The sequence below is a fragment of the Thalassophryne amazonica genome, chromosome 8 (genome assembly GCF_902500255.1).
Source record: "Thalassophryne amazonica chromosome 8, fThaAma1.1, whole genome shotgun sequence".
NCBI lineage: Eukaryota > Metazoa > Chordata > Actinopteri > Batrachoidiformes > Batrachoididae > Thalassophryne > Thalassophryne amazonica.
In genome coordinates this window covers 8,882,341-8,900,644 of record NC_047110.1, presented here as the reverse complement: position 1 = coordinate 8,900,644, position 18,304 = coordinate 8,882,341, and the positions used below count along the sequence as shown (strand labels likewise).

The 18,304-nt window shown below is 40.5% G+C and overlaps 1 protein-coding gene across 2 annotated transcripts in view; it reads left to right on the top strand.

Moving 5' to 3' along the window:
* Window positions 1–17,514, top strand: part of kiaa0513 (KIAA0513 ortholog) — a 261,844-nt gene extending 244,330 nt beyond the window's left edge. For both annotated transcript variants that reach the window (XM_034175730.1, XM_034175729.1), the window contains 2 exons: window positions 1,487–1,581; window positions 16,638–17,514. In XM_034175730.1, the coding sequence (XP_034031621.1) occupies window positions 1,487–1,581; window positions 16,638–16,687 (145 nt within the window). In that variant the 3' untranslated portion in view covers window positions 16,688–17,514. The remainder of the gene's footprint in view (window positions 1–1,486; window positions 1,582–16,637) is intronic.
* The last annotated feature ends 790 nt before the right edge of the window (window positions 17,515–18,304 follow it).

The window sequence follows — 18,304 nt, the reverse complement described above, 5'->3', positions numbered from 1 at the left end:
TTGCCTCATGCAGTGCAACATGTTGGTCCACTCCTCTTCAATGGCTGTGCGAAGTTGCTGGATATTGGCAGGAACTGGTACACGCTGTCGTGTTCGCCGGTCCAGAGCATCCCAAATATGCTCAATGGGTGACATGTCCGGTGAGTATGCCGGCCATGCAAGAACTGGGATATTTTCAGCTTCCAAGAATTGTGTACAGATCCTTGCAACATGGGGCCGTGCATTATCCTGCTGCAACATGAGGTGATGTTCTTGGATGTATGGCACAACAATGGGCCTCAGGATCTCGTCACGGTATCTCTGTGCATTCAAAATGCCATCAATAAAATGCACCTGTGTTCTTCGTCCATAACAGACGCCTGCCCATACCATAACCCCACCGCTACCATGGGCCACTCGATCCACAACATTGACATCAGAAAACCGCTCACCCACACGACGCCACACACGCTGTCTGCCATCTGCCCTGAACAGTGTGAACCGGGATTCATCCGTGAAGAGAACACCTCTCCAACGTGCCAAACGCCAGCGAATGTGAGCATTTGCCCACTCAAGTCGGTTACAACGACGAACTGGAGTCAGGTCGAGACCCCGATGAAGACGACGAGCATGCAGATGAGCTTCCCTGAGACGGTTTCTGACAGTTTGTGCAGAAATTCTTTGGTTATGCAAACCGATTGTTTCAGCAGCTGTCCGAGTGGCTGGTCTCAGACGATCTTGGAGGTGAACATGCTGGATGTGGAGGTCCTGGGCTGGTGTGGTTACACATGGTCTGCGGTTGTGAGGCTGGTTGGATGTACTGCCAAATTCTCTGAAACGCCTTTGGAGACGGCTTATGATAGAGAAAGGAACATTCAATACACGAGCAACAGCTCTGGTTGACATTCCTGCTGTCAGCATGCCAACTGCACGCTCCCTCAAATCTTGCGACATCTGTGGCATTATGCTGTGTGATAAAACTGCACCTTTCAGAGTGGCCTTTTATTGTGGACAGTCTAAGGCACACCTGTGCACTAATCATGGTGTCTAATCAGCATCTTGATATGGCACACCTGTGAGGTGGGATGGATTATCTCAGCAAAGGAGAAGTGCTCACTATCACAGATTTAGACTGGTTTGTGAACAATATTTGAGGGAAATGGTGATATTGTGTATGTGGAAAAAGTTTTAGATCTTTGAGTTCATCTCATACAAAATGGGAGCAAAACCAAAAGTGTTGCATTTATATTTTTGTTGAGTGTATATATATATATATATATATATATATATATATATATATATATATTATGTGTGTATATGTATACTTCAATTTTCAGTTCATTTGTGTTCAAAACATTTTAAGGTTTCAGTCTGCCAGTTGTTTCCCTTTTGTACCTTAACTTTTCATAAGAAAAAAAGCTGACAAAACATGATATCAGAGCATGTCAAATACAGAATGCTTCATCATTTGACTCCTATGATAACTTGGATTCTTGTGTGTGTTCAGGACATTTACCCACAACATGCTGGCTTTTGGACTCAGTAAGAAGCTTTGCAGTGATTTCTTGAAGAAGCAGGCTGTCATCGGTAACCTGAAAGAAGGTAGAGTTTTCAAATAATCCATTAAATATTAGATTACAATACGTACAATACGTCTGTGAGTTGAGGATTAGCTCATTGCATGAAGTACTAATATTGACTTATCTGCATATTATTAGCCATTTTTTTGAATTGTTAGATTGACATACCAGTATTTAATCCTCTTTTGGCCATTTTATTTGTGTCAACCTTAATTTGCCTCGATTGAAGTGGCTGTCAATCCAAATATTTAACTGTCACTCAACCTATGCATCATTTAATTGAAGCATAATTTTCCACTTTAAATATTATTGCCAATGAAGTGTACCACAAAGGGATGTTGCTGACATAGCAAGGCATTTAACAAGCTTGTTTATCTGTCAAAATGTCTTTTCTGAAAAAGTCCTATGTGGTATGAAGGAGCATATTGTTAGACCAGTAACTTGTGATTTTGAAAGGCCCTATAAGGACTGTCACAAAAGGTCATATACTGAGCTTCTTAAAATAACATACAAAGTTTGTCAGCAAAAAAACACGTTTGTTTTTTCTGTCAAAAATGATCCTTTCTGAAAGTAAACCAGTAGCCAGGTGGCAATGCAGTGCTCTTTGTGTTCTAGCAGTATTAACTACAGTAAAAGGTTTATCATCCAGTTCTTGTGGATGTCCAGTTGCTCCAGTACAAGTGTTTTGTTTCTAGACCTCTCACTAGTACACAGCTGTCACACCAGTTGCGTCATTAGGCCTATTTTAGAGGGGCTGAAGCACTCTGTAAAATGTTTTAATCCCCCCTAAGTTGGTGTTTTTATTATTATTATTGTTATTTTTATTTATTTTTTTAACAAAAAGGTGCTGACAAATTTAATATGATGTGGCCATCATATAACCGCTCATTACTAACTTAAATATAAATCTGTCAGTTTCCCTTCACTTCATAGAGAGCCCCGTCAGTGCGGCGTTATCCAGTCCATTCCACTTATTCATATAGAGTCCGCCCACATCTCTGAAAATCCAGTCCTCCTTTTCCCTGCGACCTTGCGCAGCAAGAAGATTCCTTGAAGAATGGATATATGAAGGTTTTTCAAGAAACTAAACTGGTAGTAACAATGATTTAGCTTCAGCTAACAGCAGAAATTCCCATGAAATTAATGAACCAAGTGCTCCCTGTTTAACAAATAAAAACCTGGCTGGCACACTATGCACAAGAGCGCCCCCTGTACAGGGGGCAGTGTGAGATATGTACTGTATAGACGACCCATGCACACATATTTAACTTTGTTGTCTTGCAGTCAAAAGTGATTTTCTTTTTTTTTTTCTTTTTTTTTTTTTGAACGGGGAGGGGGGTCAAAAGTTACATTCCAACTGTAAAAGAATGAAAGAATCTAGCTAGTTAGTCTGAAATGCATTATGAAGGTCCTGCACACTGTGAAACAGGAGCTGAGCTCATTCTCATATGATCATCAGTAGATAATAATAATAATAATAATAATAATAATTGGGATGCAGACAGTCTTGGAATTTTATGTAATTAGATATCAATATGAAACACATTTCTGTCAAGGTGCACCATATAAGACTTATTTAACTTGAGCTTTTATTTAGGAGAGGAATGATTAGACAGTGGAGATAGCCAAAACACTCTGGGGTCCGAGGGCATTTTTGGACAATTCATTCGCCTGGCATAAATGTTTTATTATTGCTGTTAACAGCTCTCCCTGCATCCCACAATCAAGTTTTATGTCTCTTTTTTTCAGGACAACCTGTGCTTTCAGAATATATATGTTTTTGTTGTGTTTTATAAGTGTAATAAAGGTTTACAGTCAAAAACAGGCAAGGAAAAAAAAAGCAAAAAATAATTTTCCACACACATTTATTCAAAACACACAGCAAACTATAACAAACAACTGTTTTGACACTTTATAAAGGTAATTTGAGGTCTTGTGTGAAAGTCTGTACAACAAAAAGGTTCAAACAATAAACAAAATTTGCACATTTTGAACGATATATACAAAATGGTCTATGCGTTTTGTTGTCCATTGATATGGTAAACAGTGCTTTACACAGAGAAAGCAACAGAGTTATCCAGTAACATTCACATGCAAACTAGTGGAGCAATCCCGAGATTGTCATTAGAGGCTTTCAGTCTGCTCCTGCTTTCACTGATCGCTGTGCGTAATGGCGCAGGGCACACTGAGTATGTAATAATAGTATGTACTCATTGGAGCACCCAGGGGGCTATTCAGATGGGCCAACTAGTAACACATCACTCCTGAAAACGATCTTTGGCTTTTCACGTGAGGTAAATCTGCCCTACGACTGGATTTTGGGAAACCATGTGATGGCGAACCAATTCGATTGGACACTCACATTGCGCACGTCATCACACAGCTTCTGTGAGGAGTACAAAGATGGCCGATGGCTGGCTTGAAAGTCCGCGGAGTTAACTGTTCAGCAAAAAAAAAAAAAGTAAGTTTCTATATAATATCATTCGGAGTTAACTTTTCAGCAAAAAAAAAAGTAAGTTTCTATATAATATCATTTGGAGTTAACTTTTCAGCAAAAAAAAAAAGTAAGTTTCTATATAATATCATTCAAAAGTTATTTATAATTTAGTAAAGCTTGGTCTTAGCCACCGTATACAACGGTGTCGACCCCAGAGGGTTAAAAAAGCCAAATTGGCCTGGCCCAAATTTTTTCAAGAGTACCTTAATATTACTTTAATTCAGTTACTTAAGTAATTTTTTTCCAGGGATTGAAATTGCAATCATTTTTAGTCATATGTGCGCAAAATGTAATCTATGGAACTTCAAAACATTTGGGAGCAAACAATTATTGTGTTGTGAGCAAAAGTCATGGGATTAGCCTGGATGCTGATCAGTTATTAATTCAGTTCATTTTATTTCAATATATCTTGAAGGACCAGGCACAAGAAGATCCTGAGGGAGAAAAAAATCAACAGGCACGGTCAAGTCAGAGAGAGCAAGTGGATCCAGAGATGGATCAAGAGGGAGAGGAAGATCAAGATATTACAGGGAGAGAAGCAGAGCAAAAAGTTATGGTTAGGGGTTAGGGTGGAACCGAACCATTGCAGGCTACGGTCCCAAATGCGGGGAGCTGGACATGGAGAAGAGTTCAAAAGGAAAATAATATTTATTATTAACAATAACTAAGGAATGCTGTGCTGGGGTTCTGCAGTATGGAGAGTGGCCCGCTTCCTAGTGCTGAAGTTAGGGAGCTGCAGTTTCTTGAGCCAGGCTTGAAGGAATAAATACACAAAGGAGTCAGTGACCAGGACCAGGTGGGATGCTGCTTCGGCAACCAGGAACTATGGAAGAAGACACACAGGGTGAGTGGAATGCACTCGTAACGCTGAGCCACAAACAATCTCTGTTCATAAAAGGGTTTAACACAGGATGTCACAGAGTTCATAAAATAATGTTCTTCACTGTTCAGCAATAGTTCATTTGGTCTGCAAGGTCAAAGGTCAAGTGCTGTGGGTTGAAGCGCAGCTCCAATTAAGCAGGACTTGATACAGCTGGACAGGGTTCTCAATTGTTTGATATCACAGTTCATAAACAGTTCAAAGTTCACAGATCTTGGAATAGTTCTTTATCAAAGCACCGTCACAAGCAGGGGTTAGTGAGAACAGAATCTCACAGAGAAGGAGGAGAACTTAACTGGTGTTTAGTTGAGGCGCACTCCACGCCGGGAGCCGATGAGTTCCCAAAGTGACATTGCGGTGCAGGTAGCCAGTACCAGGGTCCAGGTCCACAGGGGGGAAGTTCTGGGAGATTCTGGAACATGAGGAGAAGACAGTTTGTTCTAATGCGGGGATTAGAAGGCAAGGCCAGCGTTACCTCAGCTTAGGCTGCAGGATGCTTCAGCATCTGAGAGCGCAGCTGGAGATGCGTTCAAGGTCACACTGCAGCAGTCAGTAAAAACCCTTTGATCTCCATCTGGAGCGTGGATGAGGTTTGGAGGCTGGCGAGGCAAACGGTTAAGCAAGGCAACAGAAAACAGACGTGGAAGTCTACAGTAGTATCTGGCAATTAAAGAACATAAAGTCTGGATTTAAATAATCTCAATAATCAGTCATAATCTGAACCTGGTGTGCAGTACAATGTAAGGCCTCCATCTAGTGGCGAGAGAAAGTCATTACACAGGTCCAGGCAGGAGAAATCCTGACACAAACAGACCAAGAGAGGGAACCTGATGAAGCAGTTGCAGCAGCTCATTTACACTACAGGGTGTGATTTAGGTGATTAGGACACAGGGCCCAGACAGGTAAAGCTGAGGAGCTACCCACAAGATAGCTTTGGTACGCAGAAGCGAGCATTTCACCACAGCTGGTTTAAAAAGCACAACTGGTTAGAATATTCATTCAGCCAGAATTCAGCTTTCTGCTTCCCATGTGGAGTGTTTGGAAAAAAACATCAAACGTGATAGTTTGGTCCATACTGGTTGCAAAAACTGGAAGAAAGCTTTAGTCATCTTTGGCAAACATGAGATGGCACAAACACATAAGAGCAGTGTTGTTGTCTGGAAAAGCTACCAGTCAACTAGCAAACAGGGAAGGTTGTACAGATGATAACGTCTACAAATGTGAGTGAGGTAGTAGAGAGAAGAGAGTCCCTCAGACGAATTGTTGCAGTCACTTCTATGTTAGGAAGATGGGGACAACCTTTTCGTGATGAAGGTAGAGACAGCACCAAACAGGGGAAATTTTCTTGCATGCATGGATCTTTTGAAGGAATGTGATACTTTTCTTCAAAAACATAACCCCCCCCCCCCCCCCCCCCCCCATGAAATGCTCAGTATACCTCAGCAACATCCCAGAATGAGATGGTTGACTAAGAAAAGGCATAAACAGGAAAATGGAGGATTTTGTGGTTGAGGCACCTTCAGGTTCACACACTGACCTGAACAACTCACACACATTGAAAAGAGAGTTACTTTTCCTGTGTGTGGATCGGATGGTCAGTGAGCTTGAGGAAAGATTTTGCAGTGTAGATGCAGGGCCACTCAAAGGCCTTCAGGCATGTACTCCTAAATCTGAGAACGTGTTGAGTGAATCACACTTGAATGAACTTGCAAAACACTGCAGCATTGACCTGAAAACAGAGGAGGTTCTGGTGGCCAGAAACTTTCTTGCCCAAAAAACAGAGGCTGGATGTGCACCCACAGATATGTTGTCTGCACACAACCTCCTTGATTCAGACATGTTTCCCTCTCTGAAGGCAACCATCCAAGTTGCCCCCACAGTGCCTGTAAGCAGCTGCTCACGTGAACGGTCCTTTAGTGCACTGCGTCGGCTGCACTCCTGGCTGTGTCAAACAATGGGAAAAATTATCCAGGAGTTCGTTGGTGTTTCTTATCATTTATTTGCTAATGACATCCAAATTTATTGCTCACTTAAAGCCTCTGAGATCCAGAAATTGGACTCTCTGCGGAACTGCCTTGAGAAAATTAAACAATAGCTCGGCACAAATTCCCTGCAGTTAAATTCGGATAAAACCGAGGTGCTGGTGGTTGCCCCTGATGATGTCATTCCGGGGATTAAACAGTATTTAGGTCTTTTGAGCTCATCTGCAAAATCTAGCCTGAGAAATCTAAGTGTTATCTTCGATAAAGAAAAGTCATTTGAGCATCATTCCAAGCAGCTCACCAAAAACTGTTTCTACCAGTTGAGGAAGATTTCCAAACTCAGATAATCAATAATCAACTCAGATGATCTTGAGTTGATTATTCATGCATTTCTATCTTCTCGTTTTGGACTACTGCAACAGGTCCAAAATTCTGCAGCAAACAGAAGGACTCATATTTCCACAATTTTAAAGTCCTTTCATTGGCTCCCAGTGTCGTTTCGTTTCCATTTTAGAATCCTGGTGTTAACTTTTAGAGCTTTGTATGGCCAGGCTCCCTCCTACATTAGAGACCTGTTATGTCCCTACGTTGCTGCTCAGAGCCGGAGGTCAGTAGATCAGAACCTCCTGAGGGTCCCTCGTACCCACTTTAAGACCCGAGGAGATCGCTCTTTCCAGGCCATTGTGCCGAGGCTCTGGAATGATCTCCCTTAGTCTCTTCATTCATTGGACTCTGTTGATGTTTTAAGAGCAATTTAAAACCCATCTGTTTCTCCAGGCATTCAAACCTTAGCAGTGAGACAGCTGTTTTATGACCACTATGTCTTAGTGCTATTTTATTGTGATGTACATTGTATTTTTCACCAAATTTTTATCTGTGTGTGCCTTTTGTGAAGCACTTTGTGACTTCCCTTGTCTGTGAAAGGTGCTATATAAATAAATATTACTTACTTACTTAGAAAAGACTTCACAGCTTTGCAGTCATGTCAATTGAAAAAGATGTGCTTCAGCATCTAAGTCACAACAGAGCGATAGACAGATTTGCCACCCTGAAAAACAGTCACCATTGATGCTTCCACCCACCTATAACATGGCAATTGTAGCCATGTTGTTTAAAAATGGTGTACTTTCTGACAACACAGTGCTCTTTCTTGCATACAGTTTTGCATAATACATATGGAGTCTCAATGAATAAGAATTTTTGTAAAATACGGCACTGTAACTATATGTGGATTTTTTTTATGTTTTTGTTAATGCTGTAAACATAGTTCCTGTGTTTGTTGTTGTACTGTATTAAAAATCTAATGGTGGCTTAAAACATTTACATAGTAAAGTATCTGTTAAATCTGTCCCAAAAAATTTTTGTTAGCTGTTTGTGGCATTTCGTGTTTGCCCGCTGCGTTTGCTCACATCCTGTGCATCTCCTGGGGGCTAAGCCTCCCCTGTCCTTAAAACCTAGTGACACCCCTGTGTCACACTGTGATGATTGAGGAAACCTTATGAGCAACAGAAATTTGATTTATATATCCATTTGTGTCACTTTTTGTCCTGTACAAGTCCTTTTCTCATTCATTAATAGCGTTCCTTGTCAGCTGATGTCCAACAACTCTGCTGGAAAGCTTTGTGCATGCTCAAAAATTTGAGTGGATGTCATGCTTCCCCAGTGGTTGCACATTTGTTTACCATTTTATCCTGTAGTTGTTCATTTGCTTGCCAGTGGACATCTGGTATATGTTAGTTGTATGCATTGTTTTCATCTTTTGTTTGTGTCCACCCACATTCGGTGGTTGCCCACTTATTCCAAAGATCTCCAAATCCACCAGAGACTGACAGACTAGGCAAGTTTGGTCACTGAACAAATTTATTTCAATCCGTTACTAGCCAGGCATGACACTGCGCTTCTCTCTTTTGGTATCTCAGTGCCTTTATTCACCACTTTCATTCTTGCTGGTCCACTGATAAGGTGTTTTAGAAATAAGATTCTCAGTGGTTTGACCTAAAGGAGCTGTTGTGGGTGCGGGACCTGTGAGCCATCTGCTGCATACTTTTACTCTGCATAGTCAATTCTTCACTGCATTGTACTAAGTCAGTTAATCATGGGTTTTTAGTTATAACATGAGTTAAACCAATCAGACTGTTGTCTGCCACTGGTTTCAAGAGCCAGTGTGCACATCTGTTCTTCACTACCTACTGAGTGCCATGCTCAAGAGCACATGACTCTTGAAGGCAGTGACAGATGACTGATTGGTTTAATTCATGTAAGAACCAAAACACAGCTATGATTAGTTGATTTAATACAGCCATGGTGCACCTTTTGCCAAATGTTGTATTTTGATGCCCCATATGTACTTGTGATATGTATTAATCAACTGTGTGCTGTAGAATGTCAAGATAGGGCCCATCATTCTCAAACTTTCATATGTTTTGCAGGCAGCAAATTGTCCGCAAGGTTGAGAACATGGAGAGAAGAAGCCTTGTTTATGGAAACAATAAGTCAAATCAGCATTATCAATGTGCATGCTGTGTCAAATCTTCCGGTCAAAGTTCATTAATGCCCACATTAGTAAACAAAGCATAGACGCTGCATTACCGGAATGTGTGATCTGTTTATCTTTTGCCCTTAAAGTTAAATTAGCAGCTGTAAGCTGTGTTAAAGCAGCATGTCAGGTCCACATTGTTCCGTGGATGATCCACGGGGAAAAAGCAGATTTGCTCAGCACAGGAGTGGAAACAGCGTACCAAAATTTGCACTCCAATTTTTCCAACAGAATTATAAGATCCCGAAGGGCATGCTGAGTGGACTAAATTAGTATACAAATAATGAATGTTTATGAGTTCAGTGGTACAAATATTCGGCTTCGCCTCGTTGAATGGTTTGTTCCAGCTTTCACCAAATTAAATATTCATTCCATTGAAAGAATGCAAAAACATTCATTATTTGTTTTATATAACGGCTAAAATAGATCCTTGTCATTTTATATTTTGTTAATTTATAAGCAACAGAAAAGGGACTTACATTTTGGTGTTCCACTGCTGGTAAAGTCCAAATTGTAACGTGTAGTCCAGTGATGCTGTGCACTGACTTTGGACTTCCATTTAAAAAAAAGACTTTGAGTAGTTCCTCAGTCCAGCCAAAAATCACTTCAGCGTTTCATGTGAACAGCTCTTCATGCATCCAGATGGCTTACAGCGGAGTGGATTTTGTGTGTGTGTGTGTGTGTGTGTGTGTATGTTACAAGAATTAGCAGCATCAGTTAGCTCAGTCAAATCATCATGTCGTTGTCCCCCGCGTGTACACACAACCGGGTCGGTCAACTGTACATCCTCAGTGCAGTGAAAAAAAAAAATCATGTCAGAAACGAGTCCAGCTTTTCATTCCAATGTCCTGCTAACCACCTCCAGACTGCACAGTGGATTTGTTTTGTGTGTGTGTGTGCGTGTGCATGTGTGTCTTACAGGAATTAGCAGCGTCAGTTAGCTCAATCAAATTGTCGTACACACTCAACCTGGTTGGCGCTTGTGCGTGTACTACCAAAGACTGTGTAGATCCTCGGTGCAGCGAAAAAAAAATCACTTCAGAAATGAGTCCAGCTTTTCTTTCCGACTTCCTGCCAACAGCCTCCAGACAGCACAGTGGATTTGTTTTGTGTGCATGTGCATGTGTGGGTGCATGTGCATGTGCGTACGTGCACGAGGATGTGTCTGCGATCGCATGTGCGTGCGTGCAGAGTGCAGTGGTACCAAATTTGCACTCTAAATGCAATGGAACACAAATGGGATTAATTAATCCATATCATGTGACATATGAAGCACCAATCAAGTGACAAAGACCCACTCCGCCGTTATACAAGTTTTATACCATGGTCAGTGAGAAATCCATGTCTAACTGGCGTGCATTATTTTCGTGTATATGCATATGTAGTTTGGCGAGTTAAGTCACTGTTATAATCACTCTGCTCTGGTCATCACCATAGCAACGCGCAGATCAGCTGTGTTTTGACAAGTGAATGGCAGAAACACGATAAAACATGGATTTCCAAGTGAATTTGAATATTTTTGGCCAAAATAAAATGTTTGAGGAATGGGAAGAGGAGGAGAGCAAATGAGAAGAACAGCAAAAGCAACGGCATCAGGGCTGGATCCAGAGTGAAAATCTGACAGATGCATTTTTGTCCAATGATAAAATAAAAATCGTACGTGTCTTGTTATTCAATAATCCTCATTCTTTTATTTGTGTGCAACATACACTGTCACACTTCTTTTAATATATTTATTATACTTCATGGACCATAGTGAACATTTCTTATTCGTATAAATATGATGTCCTAAGAAACAACACTATAAATTTATATAAAATTTATAGTTAAAAATTTATATAAATTTACTATAAAAAATTCACTTTAAACAGGATCAAATTTATTGCCAAAATCTTTCAATTATACCTGAATCTATATATGATTTTTTTTTCAATTGATAAAAATCTATAAAAATATGACTGCATATATTAATAATAATAATATATTGAGATACGGACAGTTCACAGACATTTTCCATTGATACCAATCAAAATTAGAAACATATCACAACTGTGATATGTGTACAATTGTGATGTATTTGTTTTAGTATATTTAGATTTTGTTTTGATCTGGCACTTTATAAGCCAATTAAATTGAAATTGAATTGAAATTGAACATCTTAAAGTAAATAAATATGAAATTGGTCACTGGATCCTTAAACTTTGGACATAATAAACTCTACATGGTGGATCCTTGATCTCTGGACATAAATAGGAATAAACAAAATCTGTAGTTTTTGTCAAAAGCATTTCCTTTCAGACATTACTGGTATAAATGTCTTTCCATATATCTGAGCTGAGCTCTTGCAGCTGTGCTGCACTTCAGGATGTAATTTGTAAAGAAATACAGCATGTTTCATTTTGGGAGGAAAAAAACGTTTTAGTCAATTGCAGTTTTTTGTCAGTATTACAACGTTTGGAAAGAGGTGTCATTTTATTTAAAGTGGCAATTCATTTTGAAGTTATTCCGAGCGGACTCTGTCTCGGCAGAGAGCTGCACAGTGTTTGGAGCTGTGCCAACGGAACGGAGGACCAAGGGCGCAATTTAGAACTAGAAATTGGGGGGACAAAGTGCGAGGCCCGCAGGGCTGAAGCCCATAGGCCGGGGTCTGGGGGCTGCTTTAGGCCTCCAGAATCCAACAGTTTCTAGATAAGCTCAGATGCATTCTGAGCATCCAGAACAGTAATTTTAATGTTTTGAGAAGACCATAAAGTGGACACCATTTGACTTATGCAATTTGAAACTGTGGATATAAGTACTTTATTCTGAGAATAGCCAGCATTGATTTTATTAACATCCTGGTGTAAATAAGGTATCACCACATGTGTAGAACTCAAAAAGAATGATAGGTTGAGTTTTCATTTAAAAAAACAACTGCAATGTGGTAAAATGTATTCATAAATATGAAAGAACAGGCTCTTAATAATTATTAACTATCGCATACTGTATTTTTTTCTCAAGATTTGTTTTTGCATAAGTTTGATTAAAACAACAGATCATAAGTTTAGGATAAATTACTTATCATGAATTTAATTTTCAAAGTAGCACTAATGACAACACTCATACTGAACATAATTTCGCTTGCATAGACTGATTTTGAGATCAAGCAATAATTGCAGATGGGCTTTCTGAGGTCCCAGAGAGCTTTTCTGATTTCCTTTTCTAACTTTTAGAATTTAGTAAATTATCATGTGGTCCAATGATACTTATGTGTAGACACTAGTCCCTAGAGGCAACTATTTTTGGTTTCAAATCTGGGCAAATGCAGTCCCAGAAAATTACGAATGTGACAAACAAGAAACAGGTGTTATAAACAAGTCAATGCTGCTAAAAATACAAACTTGCAGAAACAAAGATACTATTCTGACATGGTTTTGCACATAAGACTGACATGGTTTGCCCATAAGACTGGCATAGCATGTTTCAAGTACACACATATATTTCAGAAGGTGGGGGGTACATACCATATTCTGTCCCCCCTGGTTGAAAAGGTGGGGGGGACATGTCCCCCCATCCCCCACCAAATTGCGCCCATGTGGAGGACGATTCTCGTTTCTTGACTGCAACAAGACAAGAGTCCCAGTTAGTGACTTTAATCCATACAAATGTGACTCACGGTATTTTAATGGCTTTGAGAGGGGTTAAGAAGCAGACTTGCCATTTCTGAAGAGCAGTGAATCAAAGAACCAATGAGCTAGTGGTTCGAAGCATTGCTTCAATGGTTCACAGCTTCAAAGTGGACTCACGCTGCAGAAACGGTTGATTACAGAGCCGCTGCAGACCAAACCCTGAATATCCGACTTTATTTTTACGTCTGTATGACTCTGAAAGTTGGAAAAATTCGTATAATTTACAGACTATAGGTTGACAAGAAAACCACCGAAAAGCAGTGTTACCGCGGGGACACGTTCGGCACTATTCGGGATTATTCAAGATTTTTTTTTTTTTTACCGATGACGAACGATGCGTAAAAAATTTGACCGATGCAACTGCATCGGTTCAAACCGGTCTGGATCCGGGCCTGGGCATAAAGATTTAACATCGGATGAACTGGACAAGATTGAAGACGGGAAAGAAGAAGAGAACACGAAAAACTTAAATACAGCTCTCCACAAGTTCTTTTATACTCACTCGACTGGTAAGCACTGAAAGCCGAGATAGACATGTCCCAACTTGTCCTCTAACACTCCGAAACGGAGGTGTTCCTTTGTCTCGCTTCATCAGCGAATCGGTCGTGACGCGCAAAGCCTCCGCGCGGCTTTCCATGACAAAATCTCTTGTTAAAAGTGAAATCTGCAGGAAAATGGCTGATGTCCAGGTCTTGTGATAACCAGAGAAAGAGCACATGACGGTCTTGTATCCACAGAGCCATCAGCTTAGAAATGATCCAGTGGTTTGTGCCGCATCGTCGCAGCTCGCAGCGCGGCGCACCGACCGTCCTTTAAAGGGGTCCTTAAACCTGTAGTTAAAGTCCTTATTCTCTGTGAAGCCCGTAAAGTTTTCACTGAAAGCCAGATAAATTTTTCGAATGGTTTCCAGGTGCCAGTCTCTAACAGCTTCTGAAAAAATTCTGATGGAAAAAAAGTCCTTTTCATTTCGCCATTTCCAGACAATGAAAATCCGACGAGGGGGCGGGACCACTCCTTCCACAAGGCGTGCTCACAGGTGAATGACATCACCGACAGGCGTGGAAAAACTCACGCATGCGCACGAGGGTTCAAGCATGTCTGACGTAAAAACATATGAATGAAATCCATATAGTTTTTGAAAAAAATAAAAAGGTACGATACTTTACGGACAGACCACGTATTCTGACTTTTTCCAGTGTATCAAATCCATCTGCATGTCCAGGCAGTCTGTAAAAACAGTGTCAATGAGTCAAGCTTCTCCCCCACACACAATTTATGCAGCCATTCCTGCTTACTAGATATGGAGCACAATGCAACTCTACGCAGGCCGGGGGTGAAAGGGGCATGAAGTACAATGGACTGATTACCATTATATATTTATACACTTGTATACAGTGGCTTGCAAAAGTATTCAACCCCTTGGTATTTCACACATTTTAATTTATTTATGGCATTTCAAATACAAAAAGTAAATCAGGCTTCCCAATATAAAAATTTATAAAATTATCTTCCTTTAACTCAAACTCAAAGCAGATCTCTGCAATTTGATATAAATTAATTCAAAATATAAAAGCCAAGATGATGGATTGATCAGTGACTTGGAAATGTTTATGTATCCATCCCCTGACTTGTCTGAAGAAAACTGGCAATTAAACTTATTATTTACAGGTATTATACCAAAGGAGCTGAACACTTATGCAATCCATTACCTTGGCTATTATATTTATACTTAATATATATCAAATTGTAGAGATTTGCTTTGAGTTGGGGTTTAAGGAAGATCATTTTAGAAATTTTTATATTGAGAAGCCTGATTTACTTTTTGTATTTGAAATGCCATAAACAAATTAAATGTGTGAAATACAAAGGGGGCTGAATAATTTTGCAAGCCACTATATAAAACTGGTATATAGAATATAGACTCTATATATGAAAAATAGACATGGACAAGTCTCAGTCTGTGTTTCATGGCCATTCAAGTTTTGTTCATCTTTCCGTATCAAATACTCGCTAATGTCTGAAAAATGCAGGAGAATATTTGTGTATTGTTGATGTCTCATTTTCCCAAACTACTGCCACTCGTAATGGCTCAGGAATAGTCAATTTCAGCCATTGGTAAAGACATGTTGTTTAACGGGCTCCCGGTCGTCGTCTTTAGTTCATGCTACAGGTGGCATTTAGTCATTTGAGTGCATAAGCCAGTCGATCACTTGAAAAACTAAATCAGAGAGGATTTAGTGCTGCTATAACGGACTGATGCAGAAGGTGACAACAATGCACCAATAAGGATACCGGTTGCCGTTAAACACCATAGAAGAAGAAGAAGACGACATAACTGTGGAAGCTAAAAAATCCCAAATTTATTGTTTTCATTTAGAGTGGGAGGAGGATTATTTTTCATTTATTTGAATGGCAAATCCATCTGCCTTTTCTGCAGTGTAAATGCAGGTTTACTGAAGAAAGGAAATTTGCAGTGGCATTTTAAAATGAGCCACAAGAACTACGAGAAGAACTGCTAACTTCCTGGCTAAATCACCTCTGTGTGCCTGAAAAGTCCAGGAATTGAAAAGTTGTCTCGCACCACAACAATCCATAAATATGGAAGATGTGATAGATGTGGCTAACATGATTGCGTGTTCTGTGTGGGCCGTGAGTCTGCAGAAGCAGTTACTCTGTACACAGGTGGAGACATGCAGAGCACACACACATCTACTGCTACACACAGAGGTAAATTTCTGGAACGGTTTTCTGAATTGTTGCCCGAAGAATTTCTAAAACATCACCCTTCAATATGGATAGCTGTGTTATTGAGAATAAGATCCTACTTGTGCTTATTCTTTGCACCATGTACATTTACTTCAGTAATGTATTATTATTATTAAATCTTTATCTTTGTGCCAGGACATTGTGTTATTATATTGGTGGCTTTTGATGTAGCTTGGTAGATCTCAATACACTGTCAACTTTAAAAGCAGTTCTTTCTTTCTTCCATTTCTGACCTATTTTGTAGCCCAGTTTTTTGCAAAATTCTTTCAAAACAGCTTTCCAGCATTCAAAATCTTCGCTATTTACATTCCTGTCAGCCCTGATAGTGTGTTTTGGGCAGTTGTGAACTTTGACCCCGGCCTTGCATGCACTTTGCAGACTGAGATGCTGAATTGACTCATAGACATTTTTTGCCAACACATTAAACAAAACAGCATTTGCCAAAACTAAAATAAAATATCTGCTTCAGCAAACTGTGCACACACATGCACAGGGTTTGTCCTTTCCGAATCACAGTCACCTTGGAAGTGTTTGGTCATGGATGAGCATCTCACTTGACGAGCTCAGTGTGGAGTCTCACACTTCTTATTTGACTAATGAATGGAGTCACTACGAACTGGGACGGAAAACATTTGTGTCCTGGGTGGCTTTTCCAGTCCGTCCAACACAGACTGTGTGAGCAGTGTTTGATGAATTATGCACGTTTTTGGTGTAGGTTTTACAGAACTGTATGTTTTCTCCATTTGCAGAACAGTACAAGCTGCTGAGTGACCATATTGAGCAAATGGCAGTGGAGTGAGTCTGAAGACATCTGGTTCCATTTCACGTTGCATCATGACTGACTAGCAGCAGACATACACATCAGTATCACAATATCATTTCAACGTTGAACTGCTGTTGAATACCTGCACAGTTTAGTGTGGAGAAAAGCCACGTCTGCCACAGAATCGGTTTATCCCAGGTTTCAGCACTGCTCTCCACCTGAACCCCGTCTCTACAGTCCCAGGTTTCAGCACTGCTCTCCACCTGAACCCCGTCTCCACAGTCACACACTGTCATCCCCTGGTGCATTTTAATGCTTTACTACAAACAATGTGTTTAAAGTAAAAACATGCAGTGTGATGTCAGGCCCTCTTGATTTATATACTCCTGTTGCTGACATCAGTCCTGGTTCCATCACATGTAGAAAAGCCCATGATTTATGCGTTTATGTGAAAAAAGAAAATGTAGGCAAAGACAGAACAGTCATTACAATTGAAATGAAAAGAAAAGCAATAGGTTTTTCAGGCACACATCATCAGATACAAAGGCAGAAATGTTGAAAATGCTCAGTCTGTCTAATACCAGACAATCCTGAAGCTGTAGAAATTGAGCCAGCCAGGCAAAAGAAAGAGTGACAATTTCTACATTTCAACAATGCTTTGTGTGCCACTTTATTTACTTGAAAATAAACTGAAAAACATTCACATACACACAGACTTTATAAGCCTCGGCCCGGCTCCTTACTCCACGGGGGTCCTGACAGTAAAACATCAAAGGACCGGGCCAGCTGGTTAAGGTGCCCTGACACGAGCATGCCTTTGCTTCACGCAACAGCACGCACGACGTGTGTCGTGAAGATCCCACCTGCTGTGTTCACAGCTGGACGCCGTTCTTTGTTCTGCCGGCTGCCACGCACTCTGCACTGGACGCTGCGTATATAAAATAATTATTTTGTGGCAGATTAGTCATTTTTTTCCTGCAAATTGGCCATTGAAAACGGCTCTACTCACTTCCTGAATCACAGAGGAGGCTGCAGCTGGAGCTGTTCGTGCGCACACGCACGCGTGCGCCTAACAAGCTGCAGAAAGCATTTTGAGCTGTCTAAAAGGTAATTATTTGACTTGTTTACATTGTCATGGCTTGATAAAACAGTTGCATGTTTTTTCCTTCTTGTGTGCAGCTGTTAAAGTATTTATTTTTATGTTTATAACAGATTTAACTTGTTATAATCCTTCAGACGAGCTGCGCTCTGATGCGATCCGCTGCGTTACCCCTCGCTCTATTCACTTCTTGTTTACTCCACTTGACGAGCTGCACACCTTGTTGGAGATTAGATTGTGCCACATAGCACGACATTTTTGCATGAAAGATTTTTTTAAGATTTCAAAATTCTCTGTGCGCAATAGCACACACCGGCACTCCTGGCGTCCTGTCTGCACCCCTTAAAGACGGGTTTACTCTCCAGCATGACACAGGTCGTGATGTGTCATGAAGCAAAGGCAGGCTCATGTCAGGGCACTTTTACACACACAGCAGGTGTAGACTTTTGTCTGTTCCTGCCACCATGCAGTGAGTGATTAGAATTCTAATACACATTACCCAGAGAACAATCAAATGTACATCGCCCGGCGTTCTGTAGAGATGAGCTGCCCCG